The sequence below is a fragment of the Halichondria panicea genome, chromosome 3, assembly GCF_963675165.1.
Source record: "Halichondria panicea chromosome 3, odHalPani1.1, whole genome shotgun sequence".
Classification (NCBI taxonomy): Eukaryota; Metazoa; Porifera; class Demospongiae; order Suberitida; family Halichondriidae; genus Halichondria; species Halichondria panicea.
In genome coordinates, this window is record NC_087379.1 from 4540136 (window position 1) to 4565331 (window position 25196).

Sequence of the window (25196 nt, forward strand, 5' to 3'; positions counted from 1 at the left end):
GATAAAAGAGTTACAGCTCATCCATGATACTACTATCCATCCTGCACCAGCGCAGCACCATTGCACCAGGTCACCCATAATTACTGTATCTATGTACCCCCATAGATACTATAAATTACTAGTATATCTATGTACCACCAGTGCAGTACTAGACTAGTAACTAGTCAATCTAGTAGAGCTCTAGAGTCCAGAGCTCTAGAGTCTATACCTGGTATTCCTTTTTCAGTCTACTACCAGACTGAATAACCTAGTCCTTGCTTAGTAAATGTAGCATAATTTTGAGCATAATTAGAAAACCAAATACCTAGGCATGTTTTTGGGTGAGAATAAGAGCACCTTTACTGATTAGAATATAATTATAATAGGCAGGCTTTGGAAACACAGGTCATGCAGTATCGGAGTCATGCAGTACGTATAAACATCTGTAGGCACTAGGTGTTCCGGGTATTTTCTCATATTGAAATAGTGGATACCGTAATAATTATCACCCATGCAGTTGACATACTATAGCAATATCCATTAACCTTAATAGAGTATTACGTGTGACCATAATGTTGATATTGGATTCTGTGTAGATTGGATCGACACATGCACTTGTGGTTGTACTAGGAACAGATTGTATGGAGAAAAAGCACTAGATGAGCTTCTTACGCCATAATAATTATGCTGTGCTCAATGGAACATCTAGCAGTGTATGGGTTTGTGGCAAACTATTTCATGGCCTCTGATTCAATCAAAGTGCTTGATGAATCCATATAATTATACCGAGTAATCCATTCCTGAAATGTTGTGTGACATTCCTTCAGGACTTGTGTACATGCAGTCACTTAGCCACAAGTCTAGACTGATATATGGAAATAGGTATAAAAGAAGAACAAGCTCCAGAAAGCACTGTATATATATAGATCTATGTAATTATGCATCAGTGGTGCATGAAATAGTTGCTGGACCAAATGGTTTTTGGATCTACCCCTGGCAACAAGTATAAGCTTATCAGTGACTGTGTAGCTATTGAAACTAAATCCCTCCGAACTTTTGCAACTGCGAAGTATGATTAAGCTGTGCATTATTGCAACTATTTGTGTTGCTTTTGCCTTTGGAAGACACATACCCGGGGCCAAGTCAGGCGAGTCACCCAATGCTCAGACAAGCTCTAAACATGCAACTCACAAACTCCAACCCGTGCAGACAAACCGTTGAGAAGGAAACTTGATGACATGTTGGTGCGAGACATTAATGCGGCTGCAAATATGCAAGACATGGGAAATACAAGTGAGTCTTTGTGGATTGTTTGCTACCGTTAGGAAAGCATGTTTGCATGTTTGCATATTTAATTCCTCACGTTAAATTTGTTGCACCTGTCCAGTCAGTGCATGCATGCACATGCGGATGCATGCATTCTATATGCATTCATTATAATTACCCCGTGCGTGCGTAGCGCGCAGCAGGGGTAGAGTGATTGGTGTGTGTGTGTGTGTGTGTACACATGTGTGGACACAAAAATGAGCTGTTTGAGCAAACTATATAGACACTTTCATGGCTTGTTGTAGTTGATAGGCGATTTTCAAAGGCAACAAAAAAACACTGTTTTGTAATCATTAATTGCTTTATAGATCACAATCATTTCCCATTCACAAGCATCCCCATATAATGATAATAGTCATTACGGTAAAATTAATGTATCCGTTTTTCTACTGTGCGCGTCCAATGAAACTCAACGCACGGGGTGAATGCTCTATGAGCATCTTGTTTATTATGCACTTTCTATGAATCCCCTGTGCAGTGTCACAGAACACTGTAGATATGGCATCAACTCAGCAGCAACATGGTGATGCAGAAATTGATCCTCAGAAAATCTTTAAAATGTTGCAGCAATTTGATGTGTTGTTGCAAAACTCAGAAACTGCTGATCGTCCAGAGAATGACCATTCACCTGGACAAACTGAAAAGCAAAGTACTGGCTCTCAAGACCACAACTATCCCAGTCCGCTTCCTAATCAAAACTCCGATAATGAACCTCTAGATCCAGAAGTACCTCGAATTGAACAATCCAAAGGTATTAGGGAAAGGGTCAACCATAGGCTCGAGGGTGGCCCCTTAATTGAGCATACCGTATAGCAGGTAATTTTTGTCGGGTGAAAAGCTTGAAAATGGTGATTTTCGGATTATAATTATTACGATTTCATCACATGCATGCACTAGCTGTATTCCATGCATTCTACAGTGGAACCCCTCTATAACGGACACCTTTGGGGAACAATGTTTTGGCCTTTATACAGAGGTGGCCTTTGTTGAGAGGTTATTTTGTACACAAACTGTTCATTTGAAACCTGGGTGCCTGGCAGTTATATAGCAACTGGCCTTTATTCGGAGGTGGTTGTTAACAGAGGTTCCACTGTAGTAAACCACGTCTAAAGGTTTTTGTGGGGAAATGTTTGTCGAGGTCAGCGTGCCCATGAAACTGCAACGAATTTTTACCCAACGAAAATTATCTGCTACCATATATATATAGTGTTGCGGCCAAAAATATTGCTATTATTGATTAAACGCCGTTATTTAAATGAGATTGTACAGGCCTCGAATAACGGCCAATAATTAATTGTGCGATACAATGACTGCTCGCATAAATGCAGTACAGAAGCGACTAAGTGCTTGCAAACCGCAGTGCTGTACTGCGTATAACACATGTAACGATTTAACCACTTAGTGGACTCTGCATAAAATTATGTGGGGAAATGCGGTCATAGCCACTTACAAAACGCGATCCCCATAGTCAGCCACTCCTTCTCTTATTTATGGGCTCCTGGTTAGTACCACCCATAGATTTCCATTACGTAATGGTATAGCGCCTAAGTTTTGAGGTAAACATTGTATAATAACCCAGTACCGGTTAGATTGACCTCGAATTACCTCGAAATGTTTGGTTGCGGAATTTTTTAATTTTGGTAGTAAAGCATTATTATTTTATTCTCTAATTCTTGAACTGTTGTGGTTAATCCTCTAATCAGGGGCGTAGGGAGGGGGAGGGCTTTGGGGGCTGGAGCCCCCCCTTTCTCTGCAAAAACTACACTAAGAGCCCCACCTTCTCTGATGAGTCTTCAGCCTGGGAATTACTGGTATAGATTAGTGGCAGATAAACAGCATGTCCAAGAGCTAGCTATACTATACTAGTAACTTTGATTCTTTAGTGCAACTAAGCTAGCTAGCTACGGCTAGCTAGCTAGCTTTAGCAGTATTATTAATTGAAGCAAGGTGTGGCTATTTCTTGCACATGCGCAATGAGTCATTAATTAGGGGGTGTGGCTTCCGGTCACCGGAATTTTCGGCGCTCCGCGCCAAGTAGTTTCTGGCGCGCCCCCCCTTCCTCAAATTCCTGCCTACGCCCCTGCTAATGTATTGATCCTAGCTCTTTTTTGTTTTTCATATAGGGTGTATCTCGACGTTTCTTATAGCTGCTCAATCTGGAAATAAGGACTATGCTGGTTTCTCATCTAAATACATGGGTGGCCACACACATCTCATCTACCTCACGCTTGGAGACGGACGAGTAGTACCAGGCAACTTACCTAGTCCAGCACACAGAAATACACCTTACAGGCAAAACCTAAACTTTCGAAGCACTTTTATCAACGAATGTGTTGTCCCTACTGATATTGTTCAAGTGAAACTTGTAGCCGGTGGTAATGATGGTTGGTATATAGCCTTGATTTCCATCTCCCTCCTAAATGATAACGGAGTCTTCTCTGAGCTTACAAACGATTCTCGGTTCAGTAAATGGTTGGACAAAAATAAAGCTTTCAACTATCCCTACGATGCTACACAACATATACTGACACTAGTTCATCCCGCTGCCCCTACTATAGATACACCTCTATGTGGCTACGGTACTGCTATATGCGAGTGTAAGGAATCTGCTTCTAAGTGTGTGCTTAGTCTTGAGGTTGACGAACTTATGACTTTCACCAGCTATCAAAAATATGGAGTTAGTCCAGAGGATGGACTATTTGTTCGTGGAATGCAAGGAGTACTGTACAGCATTGATGAAGACTCGGGCTTACCTGTACCTCAGCCGACGAGTAGACTTTGTGGCGATACGTGGAATTCAAAAAACTGTACAGAACCTCTCTTTGTTGATGGGAGCATTTATCGGGTGGTATTTGGCGTGAATGGTTTAATTCCTGGACCGACTATCGTTGTGCACGAAAATCAAGATGTAGTTATCAATGTGTACAATAATATGTCTTCTGAAGGTGAGTCTAAGATACATTGTGTGTACCACAAATCTATTTATACGGTATAAATTGTCTAGGCGTATAAATGTAAATAATAGCCCTAATCCAAGCCATGCATGTTTCATTCCCAGGTATTTCGATTCACTGGCATGGAATGAATCAGAGAAACTCACCGTGGATGGATGGAGTGGGTCAAATAACTCAATGTCAGATAGGACCTTCCTCTAGCTACTCCTATGAGTTCACTGCTAGCCCATCAGGTTCCTTCTGGTACCATTCTCACAGTGGAGCACAGCGCACACAGGCCGTGTATGGTGCCTTTATTGTTAGAGAGCGACCTGCCAAGCTAGCCAGAATCAAGAGCCTGTTACTGAACTATGAGGTTGGCGACTTTAGAGATTTACCGGGACACTCAATATCCTTTCTTGAATGGCAGCATGAAAGTTCTCTAGATAGCTTTCTTCAACTGAATGCAGGTCCAATATTCTTTCCAAAGGCGGCTTCCAGCGCATTTCTAGATGATTGTACAAAGCGATATCAACCTACAAGGAGTATGGACCTGGCAGAAGTTGGATCAGTTCCTTTTTACTCAGGCCTCCTAAACGGCCGAGGCAGACACATAGATGTTCCGTACAGTCAGACCAGACTCAGTGTTTTCACTGTCGAGAAAGGCAGTAGCTATCGTTTCCGATTGATTGGCTCACAGGGACTTTTTTCTTTTAAGTTCTGGATTGATGGCCACAAGTTGACGGTTGTAGCTACTGACGGATTTTGGATCATTCCAAAAAAAAATGTGGACTTCATCATAGTTCATTCAGGAGAACGATACGATTTCATTCTCAATGCCGATCAATCAACAAAGAACTATTGGATAAGAGCTGAGACTCTCGAAATTAATCCTAAAGGTGGTCCCCCTTATCGATCATTGGGGAATTCTGCTGAGGGAATATTGCAATACATAGAGCCAGGAAACGTGGCTGATGTTATTAGATCCACAGAATACGAAGAAATCAAACTCAGTTCACCAGAAATTCAGTGTTCTCAAGCAAATAGTTGTATTGCAGTGAATTGTCCATTTAAAAATTTCCATCCATTGTACTACACAACCTGTATCAACGTTGACCAACTACAACTTCTTGAAGAAACCATTTTAAGCGAATTACCTGATGCTTATCCTTCAAGTGATTGCACTGACAACACCTGTTTGCACTTCTTCAACTTTAACTTTGAAGGTGATTCCGATTCGAGCTCTGTCAATGGACGAAATTTCATTTTCCCACCCGTGCCTCCCATGACACAGTTCTCAGATTACCAAACCCAAGGTCTACGATGTGATCTCAAAGCTGATTGCAATCCATATGGTTTGGCCTGCAAATGTACTCACGTCATCTCAACTCCATACAACAAGACTGTGCAAATTGTACTCACAGCTATGGGTGTGTACAGCAATGCTCACCCTATTCACCTGCACGGGCATTCATTCTTCGTTGTGAAAGTTGGATACCCAGACTATGATCCCAAAACAGGTTTTGTTGCTACGGCACAAGGTCCAATATGCAACGGCAATACTACACAAATTTACCTTCAAAATAATGACATCAAATGTCGAGACTTGAGTTCTTGCGGGGGTAGTCAATGCCCAGTTGGCGGTTGCAAACCGTATCGATGCACTAAACCAGGTTGGAGAAACGGTACCCCACCAATAACTATCAACAGACGTACAGTTCGAAAGGACACAGTAATGGTTCCCGCTGGTGGCTACGTTGTGATCAACATCATATCCAACAACCCCGGATACTGGCTCCTTCACTGCCACATAGAGGTTCATCAGCTACCGGGAATGACTCTTGTTTTGAACGAGGCACCTGAGCAACAGCTACTTTTCGATATACCACAAGGTATAAATACTTGTGGCAACTACAATGTTGATAACACTAGATTGCAAGCAAATAAAGTACGTCGTAGAAGCTAAAAATTTCTGCCAAAGTACACTATACTGACTGCATGTTGAGCGAGTTACAGCATTAGAGAATTTCATACATTATTAACTGTGATTTTTTATGGCATTAATTAGTTGTAACAAAGTAATAACCACTGTTTCCAATCAAACTACAATGTTGATAACATGCACTAGATTGCAAACCAATAAAGTACGTCGCAGAAGTTAAACTTTCTACAGAAGTATATGCACTTATACCAGAGATATAATTATTATATGATTTATACTGGATGTTGATTTTCTAGCAAGTTACAGCATTAATTATTATACCTACAACAGTAAATTTTTTGATTTTTTATGGCATTAGGATTAAAGTTTGTATCTATAAATTTATATTCACTGTTCAATCGACTACACATGCAGTCCATGTAAAAGGGCAATATGTTTTAGGTACTCCAGAGTTTTTGTCCAAGGACAAAAGCTCCTACCCAGAACAAGAGCTTCTCATATACCATGCAATATTAAACCGTCCCAACTCCACTGACACTTAATACAGTTCATCTTATAACATAATTTTACGACTAAACCATCTGTTCATGACTGTTGCATGTTGGTGTACAGTACGTTGCAGTGTAGACTAAAACAGGATGACATTGTTGTTTCTCTTTATTATGCCTCGAGGCGTAGCCGCACGAGGGATACGGCTGACCATCAATAATCTATGGTGAAATTGATCTCTTTGGACACACCCTTTAATTATTCCTGTGGATGTAATGCGCATGCGCGCTCATTCCCCATGTCCAAGATCCAGATCCATATCCTCCTGGCAGAATCATATTTTTCTTGAGGGCCTGGTAAGCCACAAAACACTACTACATAACAATATAGATAACAATATGCATGTACACAAGTCTTTTCTTCTTAGATATTATAATTATACACTGAACTACAGATCCTGGAAGAATCAATTTTCTTCTTTCTTGAGGTCCTGGTATTAAAGCCACATAATACAGCAATAGATGCAGTGACTTTATATAGATAAGCTAACTTTATGAAATAATTAGTAAAATTATGCACTTCCGCTTATAATTTATTGAAAACAAAATCTTCTTCTTTGTTGCTTCCTAGATCCTTGAGGTCCTGGTATAAGCAGCCACAAAACACAACACAATGATACCATAATTATACAATTGAATAGATGCAAGTCAGTTTTAGACAGATTATTTTATACACTTTTTCCTCTTCTATACTTCCTCTTCTATACTTTTGAGCGAAAGCAAATCATGGCGCCAGCTTGAACACTAGTTAACACATAATTATGGGTAGCATACCTTATTATGGTATAAAACCTCCCAATTAAGGACGCCTCCGAATAGGACAAAACATCCTGTATGCTTGTCCGTTATTCAGAGGTTCCACTGCATGCATATCGTATAGTGGGTAATTTTCGTGGGGTAAAGTATTCGTTATTTTCGTGGGTAAGCTGACCTCCACGAAACGTAGGCGTGGCTCACCGAAACACATACAATGCAGCTAGTGCAAGCAGTGAAGTCAAACGAAATTTTTACTCACGAAAATCACCATTTTCGAGTTAAATGAAATTTTTACCCCACAAAAGTTACCCTCTATACGATAGTTGCCATGCAGGTTCTCTTTTTAACAAGCAACTTTTATTATAATTATAAGCAACACATCCCTGCAACAACCGGGCTCCAGATAAGGCATGAATATCAATCCAGTTTGAAGATTTGCATGCCTGAGGTCGTTTTCTTAGGCGCAGCCGCACAAAGAATATGGTAAAGCCGCAGTGTGTGTATGTGCGTGTCTGTTCCAGCAAAATGACAAAACTAACAGGTTTCTAACCACGTTCTGTCGGATTTCCAAAACCAAGCTATTCAGCAATCTCAACATTTTAGCTTGTTCATGTACGCAATGGTTAAAATTCCCTTCAACAAAACTGTGCGGTTTGTATTATCCTCGAGTTGAAGTTCCACACTCGGTCCATTTACACAGTCCGACACACCTTTCATGTTGCGAAAATTGGATATATACCCAGACTATGAGTCGGACACTGAATTCATTTCTGATAGACCTAAACTAGGCTGTGATGTTCATGTCAATGCTCATAATATGGACATAGAGTGTTCGGATGTATGTGAGTACGCTATTGTCCAGAGAATAAAAAATTTGAAGACTGGGTGTCATCCTTATCGTTGCACGAAACCTGGGTGGAAGAATGGTGGGAAACCGACTAATGACTTATACCTAAATTCACATACAATTCGCAAAGACACTGTAATGGTGTCAGCTGGTGGTTACGTTGTGATTATTACTTTATATCCTGGGCACTGGTTTATGCATTGTCACATTGACACATCAAATTGAAGGATACGATGTGCCGGATTCACTACCAGAAGTGCCATCTAAATGTGGAGACTTTAGTATAAACACAAGTAACTACAAGAGTTAAGTAGACGCTTACCAAAATTACACTGACAAGTAAACTTTTGTGAATTAGCTGTTTTGATACTGTACTCAGTTCAACCAGTTGCCCGTAGCCGTAGGTAGGGTATTTTTTTTTGCTCTTAGAAGGACCAGTTTATTCCTTATGCCGCATAAAAACAAGACAATGGTGGAACTTTCCACACAGGGTGTGCGCGCCCTCATTGGCGATTGGTGCAGGATCGCAAGACCTGCATGCTCGTAGGAAGTCAGACGGATATGATCGTCAGTAGCCCACACCCCCTTTGAGCCAAACTCTTCAGAAGACATTTTTTAGCAATCAGTGCATAGCGCATGGTGCGGTTTTGAGTCACCCTGCTAGCTAGCTAGACCATAGACCAATGGCAGAAGAAAGTGTCACAGAAAAAAGAAGCTTACAGAGACCAAAGCGTAAGTAAAACTCCTAGCTAGCTTTTGCTAGCTAATAAATCTATACTTATCAGTATTTAATCCACCCTCAGATTTCCAGCTACGTATGTATTTGCCTTAGTTAGCAAGCTAGCCAGCTAGTATTATCTTGGCTATGAACATAGTGTAACTAATTGACTGGCCCTATTCGATTCAGGGAACTCCAACCACAAAATATTAGGTAGTAACTATCACCTTGCCTTTAATAGCTAGCTACTATACGTGCGTACCTACTGCCTGGACAGGATTACGAGTGCCTTACAGAAGCATAGATATTACTGTAGCAATGTCTATGCAAATGTATTATAGGGCCTAGTCCTGAGTGCAAAGCATGTAGTACTGTATTAAAGCTACTTGGTACATGTCAGCTACTTAGCAGGGTCTCATTAATTAACCTGATGGTCTCATTTGTATTGCTGGTGTTAATGAAGAGTTACAACAGCTGCTCATCATGTTTGTACTACATACATGCATACAGGTCAAAGACAAATGACTGCTAAAAGGAAAGCAGCTATGAGTCAAGTAGAAGAGGTTAGTTCTATAGATTCTTATTGAGATAGAGTTACGCAACATGTCTCTGCTTAGGATGCACAAAATCGACAGACATTCATCGATTTCTTCAACTTCTGTAATGTTGTTCTCGCCTACGAAGAAAAACTGGTTAGTACTTAAAATGGTCATGAATATTTAGATCTACTTGCACATGTGTCTTTATGGAGGTGTATCCCTCTCAGCTGGGTGTCACATAATTATTACAACACCTCAACTTAGTCTAAACTATTATTTCCCCTCCCCCCAGTCTTCACCACCAGAGGACCATTTGCATGGCTTCCTCGACTCGATGGGTGGTAGTTCTCACTCGTCCAGTGATTCCAGTAGTGACAGTAGTGATGACACGATTGAAGACCCGTCAAGTATCACGTCCACCGCCTCCTCTGACAGCAAAGAGAGCAACGAGATGGTGTACACTTCAGGTGAGTGCGGGGTATGTGTTTTAGGTATTAGGTAGGGTGGTGTTTGACAAATGGACCTTCTTGCTCTGTAGCATTTCAACTACCGATATTATATAGCCAACCATTTTTAGCCTAATGAAGCTAACCAAGTTGGTTGCATTGTAAGCACCTTAGCACCTCTAGCCTAAATTGCTAGCTTGTATTTAGCACCTCTACCTGTGTCTTTTCATAACATTAAGAGAAAAGCTTGTCTTTACTTTTCGATATGGGTGCTTTACAGTGTGTAAAAAGGGACCATCTTGTGTGTACTTCATGTAAGTTGGGTGATATATTAGTATGTTGTCTTACAGGAAGTAAGAAGGAAGAGCAGCTTGTGCACAGTTTAGGTGGGTGAGCAATGATCTTTACTTTAGTATTACTGGTGGGCTGTAGCAAATGGAACAATCTGACCATGGGTAGGACGGGCCTTAAAGGAAGGCCTGTTGACAGCCACTCAATGTATGCATCAAATTATTTTCATTTTACCCACACAGAGGATGAGGAGTGGAACTTAGTAACCTGTTTCTGCCGGAGGCCGTTTGCTGGACGCCCAATGATTGAATGCTCGGAATGTGGCACATGGATTCACATGTTTTGCGCCAACATACCTAAAGATCAAGTACCTGAAATCTACATCTGCCCAAGTTGTCAGGTGTCGGCAAACCAAGCGAAAGGCTCTCAGGCAAAGAAACCAAGACTCACTTGAACTGATTCACTCAGATACTCTCTTCACTCCCGTCATTTTAAAATGTGACTGTCACGCTTTTTCAATTCATGTTATATATATTTACAGTGCATGTAAATCGCTGTCATGATCTTCATATATTATTGTCTCAAACCTGTGCTCAAGTGTATTATTATGCTCTAACCATAGCTGAGGTTAGCGGCCTGGTCTCGAGTTAATTTGGTATAGTCACACCCCTCCTCAGAAAATTGAAGTAGTTTTTATTATTAGTGTAAAAGTGTGCAGCTTTATATAGAGCTCTGATGGCTACTGTGGGAGCAGAAGCTGCTGGGCAGACTATAACAGCTACCAAAGCACAGGCTGGAGGAGACAACAAGCCAGGCAGCGGAGGAGCTGGATCAAAGGCAAGGCCCTGTTCCAATAAATGCACACCAACTGCCCAAGGCCATGTGCTTTGGTGTTGTGCATGCATAGATTTCTTTCCAGTTGTGCTTTGAATCAAGAAGTATCAGTACTATGGAGGTAGTATATTCACCTTGCACTAGGCTATCACTTTTAGTGAGTACGTTATATTAAACACTAATCCCTGCAGGGTTTTCGTCCAAACTACTCGCTCAAATTCACTCTTGTGGGTCACACAAAAGCTGTGTCCAGTGTCAAGTTCAGTCCTGATGGTCAATGGCTGGCAAGCTCAGCAGCCGACAACACTGTGAAGATATGGGGAGCATATGACGGAAAGTTTGAACGTACCATCACAGGACACAAACTGGTAAGATGAGACCTCAAACACGTTTGAATTCAGATTCAGATATTATACAGTAGTTTGATTTGTTACAAAATGCTCATTTGGGATCTGGGTGCCTGGTATTTTTTCTTAGGGGTGACCGTAATTATGCGAGTTGTGTGTGATCTGGGTTTAAATAGGGGGGAGGGGTATCTTTGAAAGAGATGATGCAGGTACTCTTTGCTGCATCTATAATTCCCACACTAAATCATATACCAATAGGCGTACATGTATTTATGGTTGTCGTATCTGGAATCACACTCTCAGCCACATAACCACAAGCAGATGTTAATTATTCCCCCAGGGTATATCTGATGTAGCTTGGTCCCAGGACTCAAAGCTGCTGGTGTCTGCTTCAGATGACAAGACCCTCAAGATTTGGGAAGCTGCCACTGTAAGTTGATCTATAATGTAGAAATGTTACTGATAGTGTCACAGAGGGTGTCGTCTCTGTAGCAGAAATGACAAACACTCTATATACATCAGGGTGTCATACAGGATTTTGAAGTAGAGGGGGGGAATAAGAAAAGTAACCAGAAAATTGTGCTAAAAAAAGGTCAACTGTTATTTCAGCTATGGACACTCAGTCATATAACTAGCACTTGAATGAAAACTTTAGGGGGGGGTATCCCCTCTTTCCCCTGTATGTACACCCGGCCTGTACATGTAGAAATCTAATAGTGTCACGGAGGCCATCTGAGGGTGTCTCCACTCTCTCCCCTTTCCCTCCTCCCACTCTCTACTAAACGTCATAATTAGCTCAAAAAATGGTTTAGTGTGCCTACAACGTTATGAGTGATATTTTTAAGGGTGTATATTCATTTTCTTCCTTTTAGGGTAAGTGTATGAAGACGCTGCGTGGTCACACAAATTACGTCTTCTGTTGCAACTTCAACCCTCAGTCCAATCTCATTGTGTCAGGATCAGTAAGTATTCCTTATACAAGTGTGCCTGTGTCACTTGGGTGAGATCTCTCCAGTGCTGTTACTGTTACCACTTGTCTCACAGGGCCCTAGTAGTGTAGTCAGCATATGCGATACACTTCTTACATGTATCTTCATGAAATTCTTTGTCAATATGTATGTACGTGTGCATGTGCAGTTTTTATGCGATTATACTTGCTCATTCTATGGTACATACATATACTTACCTGATGGTTGTGGTTCCTGCCACTGCAGTTTGATGAGAGTGTTCGTATCTGGGACGTGAAGAGTGGGCGTACTGTCACAACCCTCCCCGCCCACTCAGACCCCGTGTCAGCTGTCCACTTCAACAGAGACGGCTCCCTTATTGTGTCAAGTTCCTACGATGGACTTTGGTGAGAAAGTTAGTGATCTCTTAACTTGAAGCCCTCCTATACATGTACATGTAGCTGTTTCACTTTTGGTATCTTCATCTGTTATCGTAATACTTGTACACTATTGTATAGCGCTTTATTTTCGAGGAGCTAATATTTTGCGAATTACTTAAACTAAACATTAATTTTGAGGATAGAGGTTCAAATGACCACACCCTACAGTAGAGAGGTTCAATACCGGAAGTAAACAATGATTCCATGTGCTAAAATTTCGAGGTTCGAGGTCAATCCACAAAAATGTTAGCTCCTCGAAAATAAAGCGCTACTGTATAGCGCTTTATACTGTGCAGATATTACATACATGTATATAGGCCGTGCAATAGTGAGTGGACCACAAACACTTAGGTTGCTATTTTTGTCGTGCTGATCTGATTGAACATTCACAGTATCTGACTGCTCACACTAATAATTATACAATGTATGTATGTATGTCAACCACAGTCGTATATGGGACACTGCGTCAGGTCAGTGTTTAAAGACAATTGTGGATGAAGAGAATCCTCCGGTTTCCTTTGTCAAATTCTCCCCTAATGGAAAATACATTCTGGCAGCCACCCTCGACAAGTAAGAGGGTCTGTGTGATGGGTCAGTTCATGGTGGGCTATGTATACAACATACTTATAGGGACTACTGTTCCACCAAATTCTAATCCTCAGTTTTTTAAGTTATTGGAATTGTATTCAATAAAGGTGAAATATGAAAGTGAGGTATAAAAACCGATTGTGGCTGTAATTAAGAGGTGGCCTGCACACTACTCAAAACAGTGATGTCCAGTTCATGGAGTGGATGACCTCCTTTTGGTATAGAGAGTGATCGTAACAGCTAGTGCACTTCTTCATTATTGTGATCATCAAAGACATACATGTATGTAGCTATGTATGTAGCTATGCATGAATGTAGTACAGTGCTTTATTTGCGCTACATGTATGTTTCATTGACAATTATTGTACTGTCAGGTTCGTACTCTACTGCTTGTTGTTTTCTTCTGCAGTACTCTGAAACTCTGGGACTTTACAAAAGGAAAGGTGAGAGAATGACTGCAGTACACATGTAATCTAGTCAGTAAGAATGTTCTTTACTCCCGCTAATAATTTTTCTTGTGTGATGTTTTAAAATGACCATACGCTGTACGTTACCCTCGTTCTGCAGTGCCTCAAGACGTATGTTGGCCACAAGAACGAGAAATACTGTGTGTTTGCCAACTTCTCAGTCACAGGAGGAAAGGTACTTGTCTAGTATTGTGTTACAGTGGCTAAAGGCCCAGGCACCCGTGCGTGTCCCAATGAACAGTTTGTGTCACCGTATACTGTTGTAGTAGTAAACGTTTTGTGTACTGTACGGTCTGTACAGTATAATATTATGTTATGTGTGTGCATTGTACTGGCTGTCCTTTGCCAAATACATATCCTATACAAGGTACATGTATATACATGACTGTAGGTGTGGCTCTATATCCTCAATACTGGAAGTTGAATGTAGTAGAGTGAAACCTGTGTGAATATAGAGGTGGTCATATGTGCTGCTAAACTTTGTACGTCCTTAGTCCTTCCATTCTTCTCATCATGACATGCAGTGGATTGTGTGTGGGTCAGAAGACAATATGGTATACATTTGGAACCTCCAGACTAAAGAGATTGTGCAGAAGCTGGAAGGCCACAAAGGTCAGTGAGTGTACAGGAATGGCAAAATTATTTGCATATAAGTGTACGGCTAATTATTCTATAATTATAGTCAGGGATAAATTAGTCATCTTTTCTTTTGAACTCCCCCTCCATTGTAATACAGTAGACTCTCGTTAATCCGGTCACACTTGGGACAGTGCAGCTTGGCCGGAATAGCGAGGTGGCTGTATTTCAGGAAATAGCCTCGGCTTAAAAACGACCTTACCTTGCGATTCTTGTCAGAAAATAATGAAATCGTTCTGCTCTCTAAATAAGTGTAATCCAATTTTATCTGCCAAACCACACCTAAAACGTCATATCCAGCCGTAATAAACTTACATTGAAAACCTAATTTGGGGCAGCCAGTATACAGAATAGCGGGAATAGCGAGTGGCCGTACTTAGGGTGAGTAATTTTGTGTAGTAAACATCTAGCCAGCAATCCATGCCAAACCAAATGGCCAGTATATCGAGGTGGCCGTACTTTTCAAAGAGCCGGAATAGCGTGAGCTATATTATACATTTCCCTGAACTTGTTCCCCCCTGCAGATGCGGTACTATGTACAACGTGCCACCCCACAGAAAACATGATAGCCTCAGGGGCTCTGTCAGACGACAAGACAATCAAACTGTGGAGATCAGACACTTAGTACATCGACTGACATGCATGTAAATATATTATATTTCTACCTTTCTCACTGCTCTTTTTTGTCACAAAGTGATCCATAAACCACTATTATTGAAAACTTTATATAGGTTGCTCGAAAAAAACTTCATGGTGTTCATTGATCAATCATTACAGAAATAAGTTCTTCATTATACTTATTGTCCGATCCACTAAATCAAAATTTATGTCAGTAAACCTCCGAGGCCAAGGACGGTTTACAAAAATTAACCTGGCAGACAGTTAAAAAATTATTCTGCCACGAGTGTCCTTGACAATTATAATAATTATAGCAAAAAAAACTTCATGGAGTGTGTTTGTTCGATCATTATAAATAATTATAGAAATTGCCCATCAAGATTGTATATAGAGAGTGTCTCCAACATTAATACTACCACTCTTGAGTACTGAAAAGTTGTACCCAAACAGAGGGTATGAGCCGAACCTCGAGTCCTTGGGACAATTATACACTGTTTCATGAAGACGATACCTGCATGATCATGAGTGCATGGAGATGATTATAAGTACTGTAGTATCGAATACCCGCCTCTACATAAAAGCTGTGGCCAGCCAATTTACAAAAAATGGTACAGCACATACCCACCCCCCCCAGTCTCGCGAGTAGACGTGGGAGGGAGGGAACGTCTGGTCACTATTGCAGCAATTCCATGGCACTGAGGAATGTAGTCACGTGCAAGATATTTGTTATTCACATGTAGACAAATATTTTCATTCGCAGCTAGCTAGCTCTTGCTTGGTCTGAGCTCCTTGTAACCAAGTTCCTTCGCAGCCAGGTATAGTTCAACACTAAAATTAGCCTTTGCTAGAGTCAATAATCCTTCTTTTCACGTTCATAATAGGAAATATACGGGGTGTTACCGCCCACTATGATGTGGACAAATCTAATTGGCACTGCCAACATTCTGGCAGGGGTCCACGGAATTGCTGCAATAGTGACCAGACGTTCCCTCCCTCCCTCCCACGTCTGCTCGCGAGACTACCCCCCCCGGGTAACGAAAGACATGGCCAAAAGGTCACTAATTACAATTTTGCGCCTGATCAGGTGCCACATAGATCGTGTCCTACAGTAAAATTATAGTGAGGTCAACTGTGCTAATTGAATATCAACTGTACCCCTCGAGGTACAAGCTGGAAACGAAAGGTAGTATGATAAAATGTTGGATATTTGGCAATGCATCAACCTGACAAGCTATTATTTTGATATCAAAAAAGCGTTTTAAAAACTATTGATGTGTCTTCTTCAGAAAGTTTAAATAATCATAGTTTGCGTTATGCGTGATAATTACTAAAACATTGGATTCAAAGGTCAAGACTGAATAAGCGTACGCTAGTATTTTATGTTGTAATTGTCCTTGATCTTTTGACCCTGACGGACCTCTGAGAGCCATACCTCTCAGATATACCCCCTGACGAAAGGCCAGAGGATACCATGGCCAAAGCTTGTTCCTAATGGGGTTCAACAACACTTACTTTTTGAGAGTACTGATTGGCTCCTCGCCAGTGACGCAGCCCTGCTCTGGATGGACACGAGTCATCCTACAGCGACCACACGCTTTCAACCCCCTAAGAATTACCTCATCACCGACTCTCACTGCTTCCCAGCTGTCCTGTTTGGGATGGTGAGGGCAAAAATCATCACGCAATATTCCTAATACCGTATGACTAGAATATTTTGCGGGTGAAAAACCTTTGCGAATGAGCCAAATCAGCAGAAAATTTGACCCTTTGCGATCTAGCTATTGCTTCTGGTAATTTAATTTTAGGTTTTGCGGATTTTATTGTTGCGAATTGATCAACCATTACAAAGTTTGCAAATATTTGATGCTCGCTAATAATACGGTATCAATCATTACTGCCCTTTTAAGTGATCTAAATTTTCAACACCCATCATACATGTACATACAGGCTCAATGCTTTGTGGCGCATACATCATATTACATGTATATCATATCCAGCAAACTTTATAGTACGCTCCATACACACACCTCAGCATGTGGTAGACATCCTGACACAACAACGTTGGGTCGAAATCTTTCCATCGGTAGAGCAGTGTCCAGTTTAGAGTTGAGCAGCTCCAGTGATGCCTCAGAGGCCATTAGTACCGGGGACCAGTCAGAGAAGCTTGTCTGCATGACGAGTGTGAGAGACAACAAAGTTAGTTGCTGGAAAGTGGTACAAACACATTGCTATAAACAGCAACATTTTTTGTACGACATAAATTATTTTGTACTTACTGTTAGTTACTTACACTCACAGATGTATAACTTGTACTTTCACAAATAGCTGGTGTTAAAACCATGAGTACAACCTATAACAAACAAATGTTAGTTACCTCTTCTCCGTGCCTGGTGATGTCATCCCATTGGTGATCCTGCTTGAGGACCCTGGCCCTGTGACGAGGGGCCATGTAGTAGAGCCGACAGCCATCTAGTCCTAGGAACTGTGACACCCACTGACTGGCCTCCTCCCCCATGTCCACGCCTTCACCACTTATTGCCCACACCCTAGGTAAATATGAGAGTACCAAATTGATATCTCAGAGAACATATTCATTAATTATATCATGCATGCAATACTGCGACCGTTACTTAAGGAGGGAGCGTTAACAACTATTACTGGGCCATGCAAAACAATTCTGCCACCTACTTGACTAGTGTGGTTTGGGCATCCTCTGGTGGTTGTGGGAGAGTCAGTTTGCTCATGTCAGGAGCGTTGAGGGACAGTTGTACTTGACCATCCTCAAGGAAAGTAAGCTCAGGCTGGATTTTAGCCATAGTTGGTTGCTTACGCTGGTTGCAGAAGGACCCAGTCTTGTCAATAATCACCCAGCACCTGTTATAGTAGATCTGTCACTGAAAAATATGGAACGCCGAATTCGCCAAAATTGTTGTTCACAAAAATAGCTTATAAAACGATAAAATGATAAAATTCGAGTTGCTAATTGATTCGCTATTCGATTTGCGAAATAATTTGTTAAACGATACTGAAATCGAATAACCGCACCCACAACATGGGTTTGTCACGCCTACCATGAGAATATTAGCCAATCTGGGTGTGGCTACTTCGAGCTTAATGTATCACGTGGAAAAGTTATTTTTGTATGTTCAGGTCCTCTGTGTTCAGGTTTGTGTTCAAACGTGGAAGCATTCTTGGTGCACTGCTTACTGGTCAAGATATCTAGGTAGCTGCTAATGATTGATAGTCTAGTTAATTTACTTAGGAGGAGAAACTGTCACTCTAGGTACTAGGTGCAGAAGGTGTGTGTCTTTTTCCCCCAGTGTTACTAAGCCTGTATGTTGGTTTATAAGGCTTAGCTTTTATACCTAAAGTCAATAAAGAGGAACAACTCATTAATAATTAACGAGCCGAAGATACAGGTTCATTTAGTTAGGGCTTATACACACATAATCGCAGCCATAGGTAACACCAGACCTAGAGGGACAGCTTCCTCTCCAATGGCCAAAACAGCTAGTAAACACCACCATTGATTACAGCAGCTAGTACAGTATTAACCTTAGTAGCTAGACTACTACTACAAACTAGCACAGTCACACGTCTAGCTACCTAGACCTCGATCTCTTGACCAGTAAGCAGTGCACCAAGAATACTTCCACGTCTCCCAAACCTGTACTGTAGCATTGTAGGGTATTTATTAAAAACATACAATTACCTTTTCTTCATTCGCCACGTGGCACAATAAACCCAAAGTAGCCACACCCAGATTGGGTTTGATTTCCCATGATAGGCGTACGTGACAAACCGATGTTGTGGGTTCAGTTATTTGATTTCATAACTATTATCGTTTAGCAAATCGTTTCGAAAATCGAATAGCGAATCGATTAGCAACTCGAATATTAAAGCTATTTTTGTGAACACAATTTGGCGTTTCATAGAAAAATAGTCCTGAAAAAATGTATGGTCCCTGGACCAATTTCTCATTGAACATTTCGGTCCACTAGTTAGTAGTTAGCAATGAAGTTCTGTAGAGCTATACATGTCAGCCTAGGGTCCTCTCCACACCATATACACGCACAGGCAGCTACAAGCTCATCACGTAACTAAACAACTTGATCTGAAGTGAATGTGCAATGGTACTTCTTCATTTGAAAGAGTGATTCCTTGATTCTATACCATACTACATGTATGACTCTTTTTGAGATTGATTGTGCCAAAAAACAAGAGCTTTTATACATGCACATGCATAGATCTCTAGCATTGTCTGAGACCACTTTTTTCAATGGACGGACCAATATTTTCAGCAAAAATTGGACCGGAGGACTGAAAATTTCTGTACAGACCGAAAGTTTTGGCAGACCAAAATTGTCGTGACAGACCCTGTAACTCGTCTCCAAATACGCACCTGTCATAGAGGAGGCCTCTCTTGAAGACGTCAGTTGAGTCCACTTCAATTCTATGGCAGGACTTGACTGGGTATACACACAGCTTGGAGACCTTGGCCACTGGAGTGAGATAAGCAGCAGGAAAGCTGGGAGGCATGTCAGGGTTTGCTTCCTCTACCTTTCCCCTCAGTAACCACCAGAGGAGAGTGCTGGCTGCAATGCCTGAACCCACTCCCAGAGCCTGAGGGCTGATATCCATGACTTGCAGTTGAAACGGTGTAGAGTTTGAGTGTCAGCAATAAGTCCACTCAACATAATTATGTGTAGTCTACATGTACGTTCTGAGCTGTTAAACTCTTCCCCCTGCCATGCCCCACCCCACCCAGTGCAGTGTGTTGGTATTAATATTAAGTAGAAAGCTAAAAATTGTGGTCCTTGGACGTTCAACTGTAAACCCCCCTGCCCCCCCCCCCCCACAGGCTCATATAACTAGTACTGTACAGCTGCTATCATTATACTCTTGATAAAACTTCACGAGAAGATCAGCTACATTTCATAGAACAGTCTATACAATACTAAACAAAAATTGCCATCATAAAACACTATCCATTGTCATAGAATAACATTAAGTTGTGTTAGAGTCCTTGCCCCTCTTTTTTGGTGGAGACTCCTGGGCTTTTCTTTTTTTCTTTCTCTTTCTCTTTGGACGGTCTTCTACTTCTATCTTTTCATCATTAGTCTTTTTACGCGGCCAGTTAAGATCTTTAGTACAAAGCTTCTTGAACTTTTGAAGCGCACCTGCTTTTTCCAGAACATTCTGGATGCCTGAAGGATACTCGGAACATATTTTTGGTAGGTGTTGAAGAAATGACCTGTGGTTAAGTACAACCCATAGAGCTGTCATTGAAGATTGCGACAAATGACCTTTCGTGCTTAAATTTAGAGCTTCAGATATCAAGAGATTATCAGTTTTACAGTCATACATAATTACTCTGAACTGTGTTTCATCAATCAGAATTGTTGGTACGCATGATTTCAGTTCAGGATGAAGACTGTTTTCTATAAATGATGAGACTGTACATGTGGCAATCGATTGCGACAGATGATTCATTCTTTTTTTCGTTTCAATTACCGTTCCCGTTCCAGAACTATCACTATGGTATTCACTACTGTCATCTGATAGCACAGGGGACTCCCTAACAAGGTAGCTAGTTTGACAAACGCCTAGGTCCGATCCGTCAGAGTCCAATCCGTCAGAGTCCGATCCGTCAGAGTCCGATCCGTCAGAGTCCGATTCCAGAATAATAGAGGCCCCCCTAACACGTGCGTCAGGGGTGCCATGCCAAGTATCGAAAGCCCCCATTCCCATAGCCGCAAACTTCACCCCACGAGAGTGATAAGACTCATAGCGTTTTTCTACGCATACCTCATCCTTTTTGCAAAGAGGTACTAAAATATCAGAACATATACAACTCATCAACTTGGCCTTAGATGTCGCCTTTGGAATAGGTGGCCATTGACGGTTCTTACATTTCTTTAAGAAGCGTAAATGTTCGAAATGTGATTCTTCGAATAGGCTTGTGTCAACCTGGAATAGGTCATTGAAGGGTAGGAACAACTCTGCTTTGTCTCCATACGCTTCGTGTCCGTATGGCTCAATATCTAAATTCACACGCGAAAACGGTGCTTTCTCATTGAACAAACTGTCCATACGATACACAGAAAATCTTGTTTCTTTTATCCTGTCAAAAGCGTAGCCAAACATTCTTTTCAGCTTGGCGTGATCCATGTGTGCTTGATCAGAGGAGGTAGGATAAGTACCTGTAAATTTAAATGATGGACTAGCGAATAGAAGTTGTGAACTCAACATAATTAATTGAGCTACGAGCTATCAGTCGAGAGACAGTGCCTTCTAGGAAACACGGACGGAGTAAGCCCTCGGTCACTCAAGTACCCTCGGGATACTAAATCAGTGACTTTGGGCTTCTAAATCCCATAGACCCCTCCAAAACCCAAAACAGTGTCTTAACTCCAGGGCAAGGTAAGTAACAAGGTAAGACACCATTTTATAATTACGATCTCTGTAGAGATTCCACTGCACAACTTCCTAATTACAATGGGCGGGGTTCATAAATTTGATGTTTTGGGCCACAGATGAGACTGAGAGATAATGCACCGCTGTTTCACGCAATGTAAATTGCACCACTTAGTTTATCCTGGAAGTAGTACAAGATAACACATTCCTTAGTATTCATGTACCATGACCAACAGGAAGCTCACGTAATGCAAGTTACTTGTGGCTTCCTACTGGACATGATGTCAAAACAGAGGAAACAAATCACGTGGAAGGAAAGCCCTTGCTTTTAGCTATCCATTAGTCCAAGGTACACCAAAATTGAGTAATGTGTCGCAGACTTACAAGACTTTTAACAGAACCAGATCAAGAACATGATTGTGTGCACCTCATACACAATCAGCGCTCTAGTCCAGGTAAGAAGTGTTCGACACAAAATAAGCATAGCAGATTAAACTTTAAGTTCCTAGCTACATACTAGTTAGCCTCTACACAGGCTCTCCTTTTTCTGTTCTTTATCACAATCGTTCAATAAGATAAAATACTGTCTTAATCGTTCAATGAGATAAAATACGGTAGTTAATTAGAGGAATAAAGAAAGAAATAGACGTAGAGTTAGGAAAAAGGAGAGCCTGTATCGGGAAGTCGCGTGAGGGTAGAAGGGTGGTAGAAGGGTGAAAATGAGCGTGGGCATGCTGAGCTAGAGATGTTGGACTGCCCACGCAGATATCTATGACTAATAAAACTTTGCCTGCAGCATGCAAGCTGGACATGGACTTGGAAGTTTGCAAGCACTATAGCTAGCTATATACCTTAGGCTTAGCTAGATGATCTACTAGTCTAGATTGTGTGTTCAGATTCTATCAGACTATTACCTTTTCTTGTGTCTTTCTACATGCTAGTATAGATCAAGAATAGCTTAAGTTAGTCATCATTATCATATATAGCAGGTAGCTACTGCCACCAGAGCTGGCCACGCTGGTTCTCTGATCTGACTTTGCAGCACAGCTAGCTTGGTGGTTGTCTCAGTACAGTCTTATTAACTCTGAATGCGTGGGAGAATACCTTACGTCACGATTGTGGGCTACATATCGCCCACGTTCATAAAAATCCTTGTGGATCACGCGATTTCCCAAACCAGGCCTTACTTTTTCTTAACTGTACGCCCATTTCTTTCTTTGCTGCCTCACTAGCACTATGTCTTTCATGGATGAACAGTGACAACAGCAAGAAAAAGTAAGGCCTGGGAACGAGGCTACATGCTAGTATAAAACTTGACAGTAGCTATTTTTTTAACATGAGTTATAGGAACATTCTTGAAGTGAGAACACAGGGAAATGATGTCTACTTCTGAATAAAAAGTAAGCCTTAACATATTTAATATTTGTAAGTTTGTGTTGTCTATGTGTGTGATTATGGCCTGTGGTGAGGATTTCTTTAGTCTACCCTGGGTGCAACTCTTTTGTGGCTAACCTCCTTGGCGAATACAAATCCAAAGGAAACAAACGAAACAGGCTATCACCCTTTTGGGGTTGTATTAAGCGTCGTTCTGCCTTCTTAGAGAAGTGGATAATGTTGTGACAGGGATGCCAGTATGTAGGTTAGATAGATGTGTACTTTCACTATCTGTAGATATGTACGTTAATCCCAAATTACTCCTGCAGATCTGTCTGGCTATTGATAGCTGAAGTCTTTTCTTAGCTTTTCAAGGGGCCCCACATACTTGACACAGACCAGAATATGCTGCTGACAATGGTCACCTTCATTTACAATGTTTGTACTTTTAAGAGCATGTTTTGTAGCTACTAGCTAATAATTAACTTGTGTTTTGTACAATATTGACATCATTTTTAACATGTTTTAATTCCTTTAGAAAAAAAATAGCTACTTACCAGTTGCAGCCATATCTATAGAGCAACTCTTTCTGTTCGAAATAGAACCTTCCACACACCACAGAACATATCGTGGAAGTCATGGTGGAGCTAACAAGAACGCTACTATGGTGCCACTATCTTTGTGGTGATGATAATGCAATCACAAAATGGATGCGCAAAAAATAGCTGATCATGAGTATGCTGTGCAAGTAGTATCATTACGTAGGTAATTTGAAGTACATCACAGCTATAATGTTTTCTAAGACACTCCTCCCATAGAAATACCCGTAACCATGGTTAGAAGTATGCCAAGTAAACAGGAATTGATTTGTGTGAAACCACACCCATTTTTTCAATATTTCATTGCAATTCAGTGTGTTCCAACTACAGGGATTTGAGGAGTTCTTGCAACTGTAATGTCGAGAGCGGAAGTACCTGTCACGTGAACAGTTACATAATTATGGCTCATTTCAAACCAATTTTTCTCCAATAAAGCCTTTAGGCATGTTTATTTTGGGAAAAAAATCGACCTATACAGGAGGCTTTGCTCTGCATATAATTATCTGCAAGCCTTTGCACCACAGCTAAAGCTATCCTTGAGCCCAATCGTGAGCTACTACTATTAGTCTGTCACACAAACTGTGTATCCAGCTGGAGCTAGCCTAAGAGAGATTTTACTGAGACTAGTGCTACACTTTCAACAGCTTACGGGCAGGCTGGGGCAAGTAGTAGCTCACAAAACAATTAGAATCTCAAGGATAGCTTCAGCTGACAATCTGCTGTGGTGCAAAGCCTTTACCAAAGGCTCTTAGCTTTCTGATGTAAGTCAATGTTTTCCCAGTTTAACAAAAATGAATAGGCTCTATTGGAGAAAAATTGGTTTGGAATGAGCCAAAATTCAATCTTGTTACCAAGGTTCACGTGACAGGTACTTCCGCTCTCGACATTACAGTTGCAAGAACTCCTCAAATCCCTGTAAGTGGCATGCTTGAAACAGCGGTGAATGGTAAGCTAATTGCCGAGCGGGAAGCGAGGCGAATAATCGTACTACCTGATTCTGGCCCATGCTTTTTTCTGACTGTTGTAGCTAACAAAAAACTAGCGCTTTAGTGCAAGGCTAACTCATTACTTGAAAAGAAACTTTGTGCGAACAGATGATGCTACGAAAGATTCTAAAGAGACTGCAACAGCCTTCAATGTTTGTCAAACTAGCCATAACTCGAGAAAGAAGCTTTAGTTTGCTAATCCACGAATCAAAATCTAAGAGAACGTGGCTAGAAGCCTATAAAAACTGTTAGTTTTTGTCGCATTGCAACCGTTGAGCAGTTACAGCTGGAATAAACACAAACACACACACACAGTCAGCTTTACCGTATCCCTCCTGCCTTGAGGCATAATTATAAGCGACCGACACATTCTATTTAAATCACGACATGAACCTACTTTGCCAAGATGCTGTCCGGCCGTAGGAGAGTTGACGGGGGGTAGAGCTGGTGGGCCAGCTAGTTTGATCAGCCAGCTGTACAGTCTCAGCCGGTAGAGCTGGGCTGGGATGAGAAGTGGAAGTGTGTGCAAAAGAAGACTATACTTGTCTCTAATGATTAAAAATGTCATAAATACTGCAATCCGATTGGCTAAATGAATATGGGCAGTTCTATTTTTAG

General features: G+C 41.2%; 5 protein-coding genes and 2 long non-coding RNA genes across 9 annotated transcripts; 4 read left to right on the forward strand and 3 right to left on the reverse strand.

The window, feature by feature from the left end:
• The first annotated feature begins 31 nt into the window (after window positions 1–31).
• Window positions 32–6362, forward strand: LOC135333655 (uncharacterized). Its single transcript, XM_064528657.1, has 5 exons — window positions 32–1126; window positions 1189–1272; window positions 1784–2056; window positions 3429–4250; window positions 4364–6362. The coding sequence occupies exons 1-5, from the start codon at window positions 1051–1053 to the stop codon at window positions 6202–6204; spliced, it is 3096 nt and encodes a 1031-aa protein (XP_064384727.1). The 5' UTR covers window positions 32–1050; the 3' UTR covers window positions 6205–6362.
• A 1509-nt stretch (window positions 6363–7871) lies between these two features.
• On the reverse strand, window positions 7872–8832 carry LOC135333821 (uncharacterized). Its single transcript, XR_010394085.1, has 3 exons — window positions 8654–8832; window positions 8505–8594; window positions 7872–8395 (listed from the first exon to the last, which is right to left on the reverse strand). It is a non-coding gene; the product is annotated as an uncharacterized LOC135333821 (long non-coding RNA).
• Window positions 8833–8918: 86 nt separating this feature from the next.
• Window positions 8919–10915, forward strand: LOC135333786 (PHD finger protein 23-like). Of its 2 annotated transcripts, XM_064528822.1 has the most exons (6): window positions 8919–9063; window positions 9560–9612; window positions 9667–9741; window positions 9881–10055; window positions 10385–10420; window positions 10568–10915. In XM_064528822.1, the coding sequence occupies exons 1-6, from the start codon at window positions 9015–9017 to the stop codon at window positions 10777–10779; spliced, it is 600 nt and encodes a 199-aa protein (XP_064384892.1). In that variant the 5' UTR covers window positions 8919–9014; the 3' UTR covers window positions 10780–10915. The 2 variants fall into 2 exon arrangements, with proteins under 2 accessions (XP_064384892.1, XP_064384893.1); XM_064528823.1 differs by lacking the exon at window positions 10385–10420.
• Window positions 10916–10965: 50 nt separating this feature from the next.
• Window positions 10966–15310, forward strand: LOC135333750 (WD repeat-containing protein 5-like). 2 transcript variants are annotated; one of them, XM_064528781.1, is made up of 10 exons: window positions 10966–11162; window positions 11351–11527; window positions 11847–11936; window positions 12379–12468; window positions 12721–12860; window positions 13341–13463; window positions 13891–13924; window positions 14049–14123; window positions 14443–14560; window positions 15109–15310. In XM_064528781.1, the coding sequence occupies exons 1-10, from the start codon at window positions 11061–11063 to the stop codon at window positions 15207–15209; spliced, it is 1050 nt and encodes a 349-aa protein (XP_064384851.1). In that variant the 5' UTR covers window positions 10966–11060; the 3' UTR covers window positions 15210–15310. The 2 variants fall into 2 exon arrangements, with proteins under 2 accessions (XP_064384851.1, XP_064384852.1); XM_064528782.1 differs by having other exon boundaries at window positions 10967–11162; window positions 14473–14560.
• Window positions 15311–15491: 181 nt separating this feature from the next.
• On the reverse strand, window positions 15492–19933 carry LOC135333752 (mitochondrial amidoxime-reducing component 1-like). The gene is made up of 6 exons (XM_064528784.1): window positions 19605–19933; window positions 17891–18076; window positions 17577–17748; window positions 17230–17370; window positions 16715–16851; window positions 15492–15713 (listed from the first exon to the last, which is right to left on the reverse strand). Exons 1-6 carry the CDS (start codon window positions 19841–19843, stop codon window positions 15578–15580), a joined length of 1011 nt encoding a protein of 336 aa, XP_064384854.1. The 5' UTR covers window positions 19844–19933; the 3' UTR covers window positions 15492–15577.
• Window positions 19934–20080: 147 nt separating this feature from the next.
• LOC135333741 (uncharacterized) lies at window positions 20081–25143 on the reverse strand. Its single transcript, XM_064528773.1, has 2 exons — window positions 24976–25143; window positions 20081–21405 (listed from the first exon to the last, which is right to left on the reverse strand). Exon 2 carries the CDS (start codon window positions 21371–21373, stop codon window positions 20210–20212), a length of 1164 nt encoding a protein of 387 aa, XP_064384843.1. The 5' UTR covers window positions 21374–21405; window positions 24976–25143; the 3' UTR covers window positions 20081–20209.
• LOC135333809 (uncharacterized) lies at window positions 21773–24864 on the forward strand. Its single transcript, XR_010394070.1, has 3 exons — window positions 21773–22074; window positions 22967–23019; window positions 23323–24864. It is a non-coding gene; the product is annotated as an uncharacterized LOC135333809 (long non-coding RNA).
• Window positions 25144–25196: the final 53 nt, after the last annotated feature.

What these genes read in the sequence shown, in the direction of transcription:
- LOC135333786 (XM_064528822.1), top strand. Translation starts at nt 9,015, where the DNA reads ATGGCAGAAGAAAGTGTCACAGAAAAAAGAAGCTTACAGAGACCAAAG. An exon ending in CTATGAGTCAAGTAGAAGAG is followed by an intron (nt 9,613 to 9,666) that starts GTTAGTTCTATA and finishes GTCTCTGCTTAG; the next exon opens with GATGCACAAAATCGACAGAC. An exon ending in GCAGCTTGTGCACAGTTTAG is followed by an intron (nt 10,421 to 10,567) that starts GTGGGTGAGCAA and finishes TTACCCACACAG; the next exon opens with AGGATGAGGAGTGGAACTTA.
- LOC135333750 (XM_064528781.1), top strand. Translation starts at nt 11,061, where the DNA reads ATGGCTACTGTGGGAGCAGAAGCTGCTGGGCAGACTATAACAGCTACC. An exon ending in AGATTTGGGAAGCTGCCACT is followed by an intron (nt 11,937 to 12,378) that starts GTAAGTTGATCT and finishes TCTTCCTTTTAG; the next exon opens with GGTAAGTGTATGAAGACGCT. An exon ending in CTGGCAGCCACCCTCGACAA is followed by an intron (nt 13,464 to 13,890) that starts GTAAGAGGGTCT and finishes TTTCTTCTGCAG; the next exon opens with TACTCTGAAACTCTGGGACT.
- LOC135333655 (XM_064528657.1), top strand. Translation starts at nt 1,051, where the DNA reads ATGATTAAGCTGTGCATTATTGCAACTATTTGTGTTGCTTTTGCCTTT. An exon ending in GCAAGACATGGGAAATACAA is followed by an intron (nt 1,273 to 1,783) that starts GTGAGTCTTTGT and finishes TCCCCTGTGCAG; the next exon opens with TGTCACAGAACACTGTAGAT. An exon ending in CAATAATATGTCTTCTGAAG is followed by an intron (nt 4,251 to 4,363) that starts GTGAGTCTAAGA and finishes TTTCATTCCCAG; the next exon opens with GTATTTCGATTCACTGGCAT.
- LOC135333752 (XM_064528784.1), bottom strand. Translation starts at nt 19,843, where the DNA reads ATGGATATCAGCCCTCAGGCTCTGGGAGTGGGTTCAGGCATTGCAGCC. An exon ending in TCACCAGGCACGGAGAAGAG is followed by an intron (nt 17,371 to 17,576) that starts GTAACTAACATT and finishes CTCGTCATGCAG; the next exon opens with ACAAGCTTCTCTGACTGGTC. An exon ending in CCAATCAGTACTCTCAAAAA is followed by an intron (nt 15,714 to 16,714) that starts GTAAGTGTTGTT and finishes ATGATCATGCAG; the next exon opens with GTATCGTCTTCATGAAACAG.
- LOC135333741 (XM_064528773.1), bottom strand. Translation starts at nt 21,373, where the DNA reads ATGGATCACGCCAAGCTGAAAAGAATGTTTGGCTACGCTTTTGACAGG.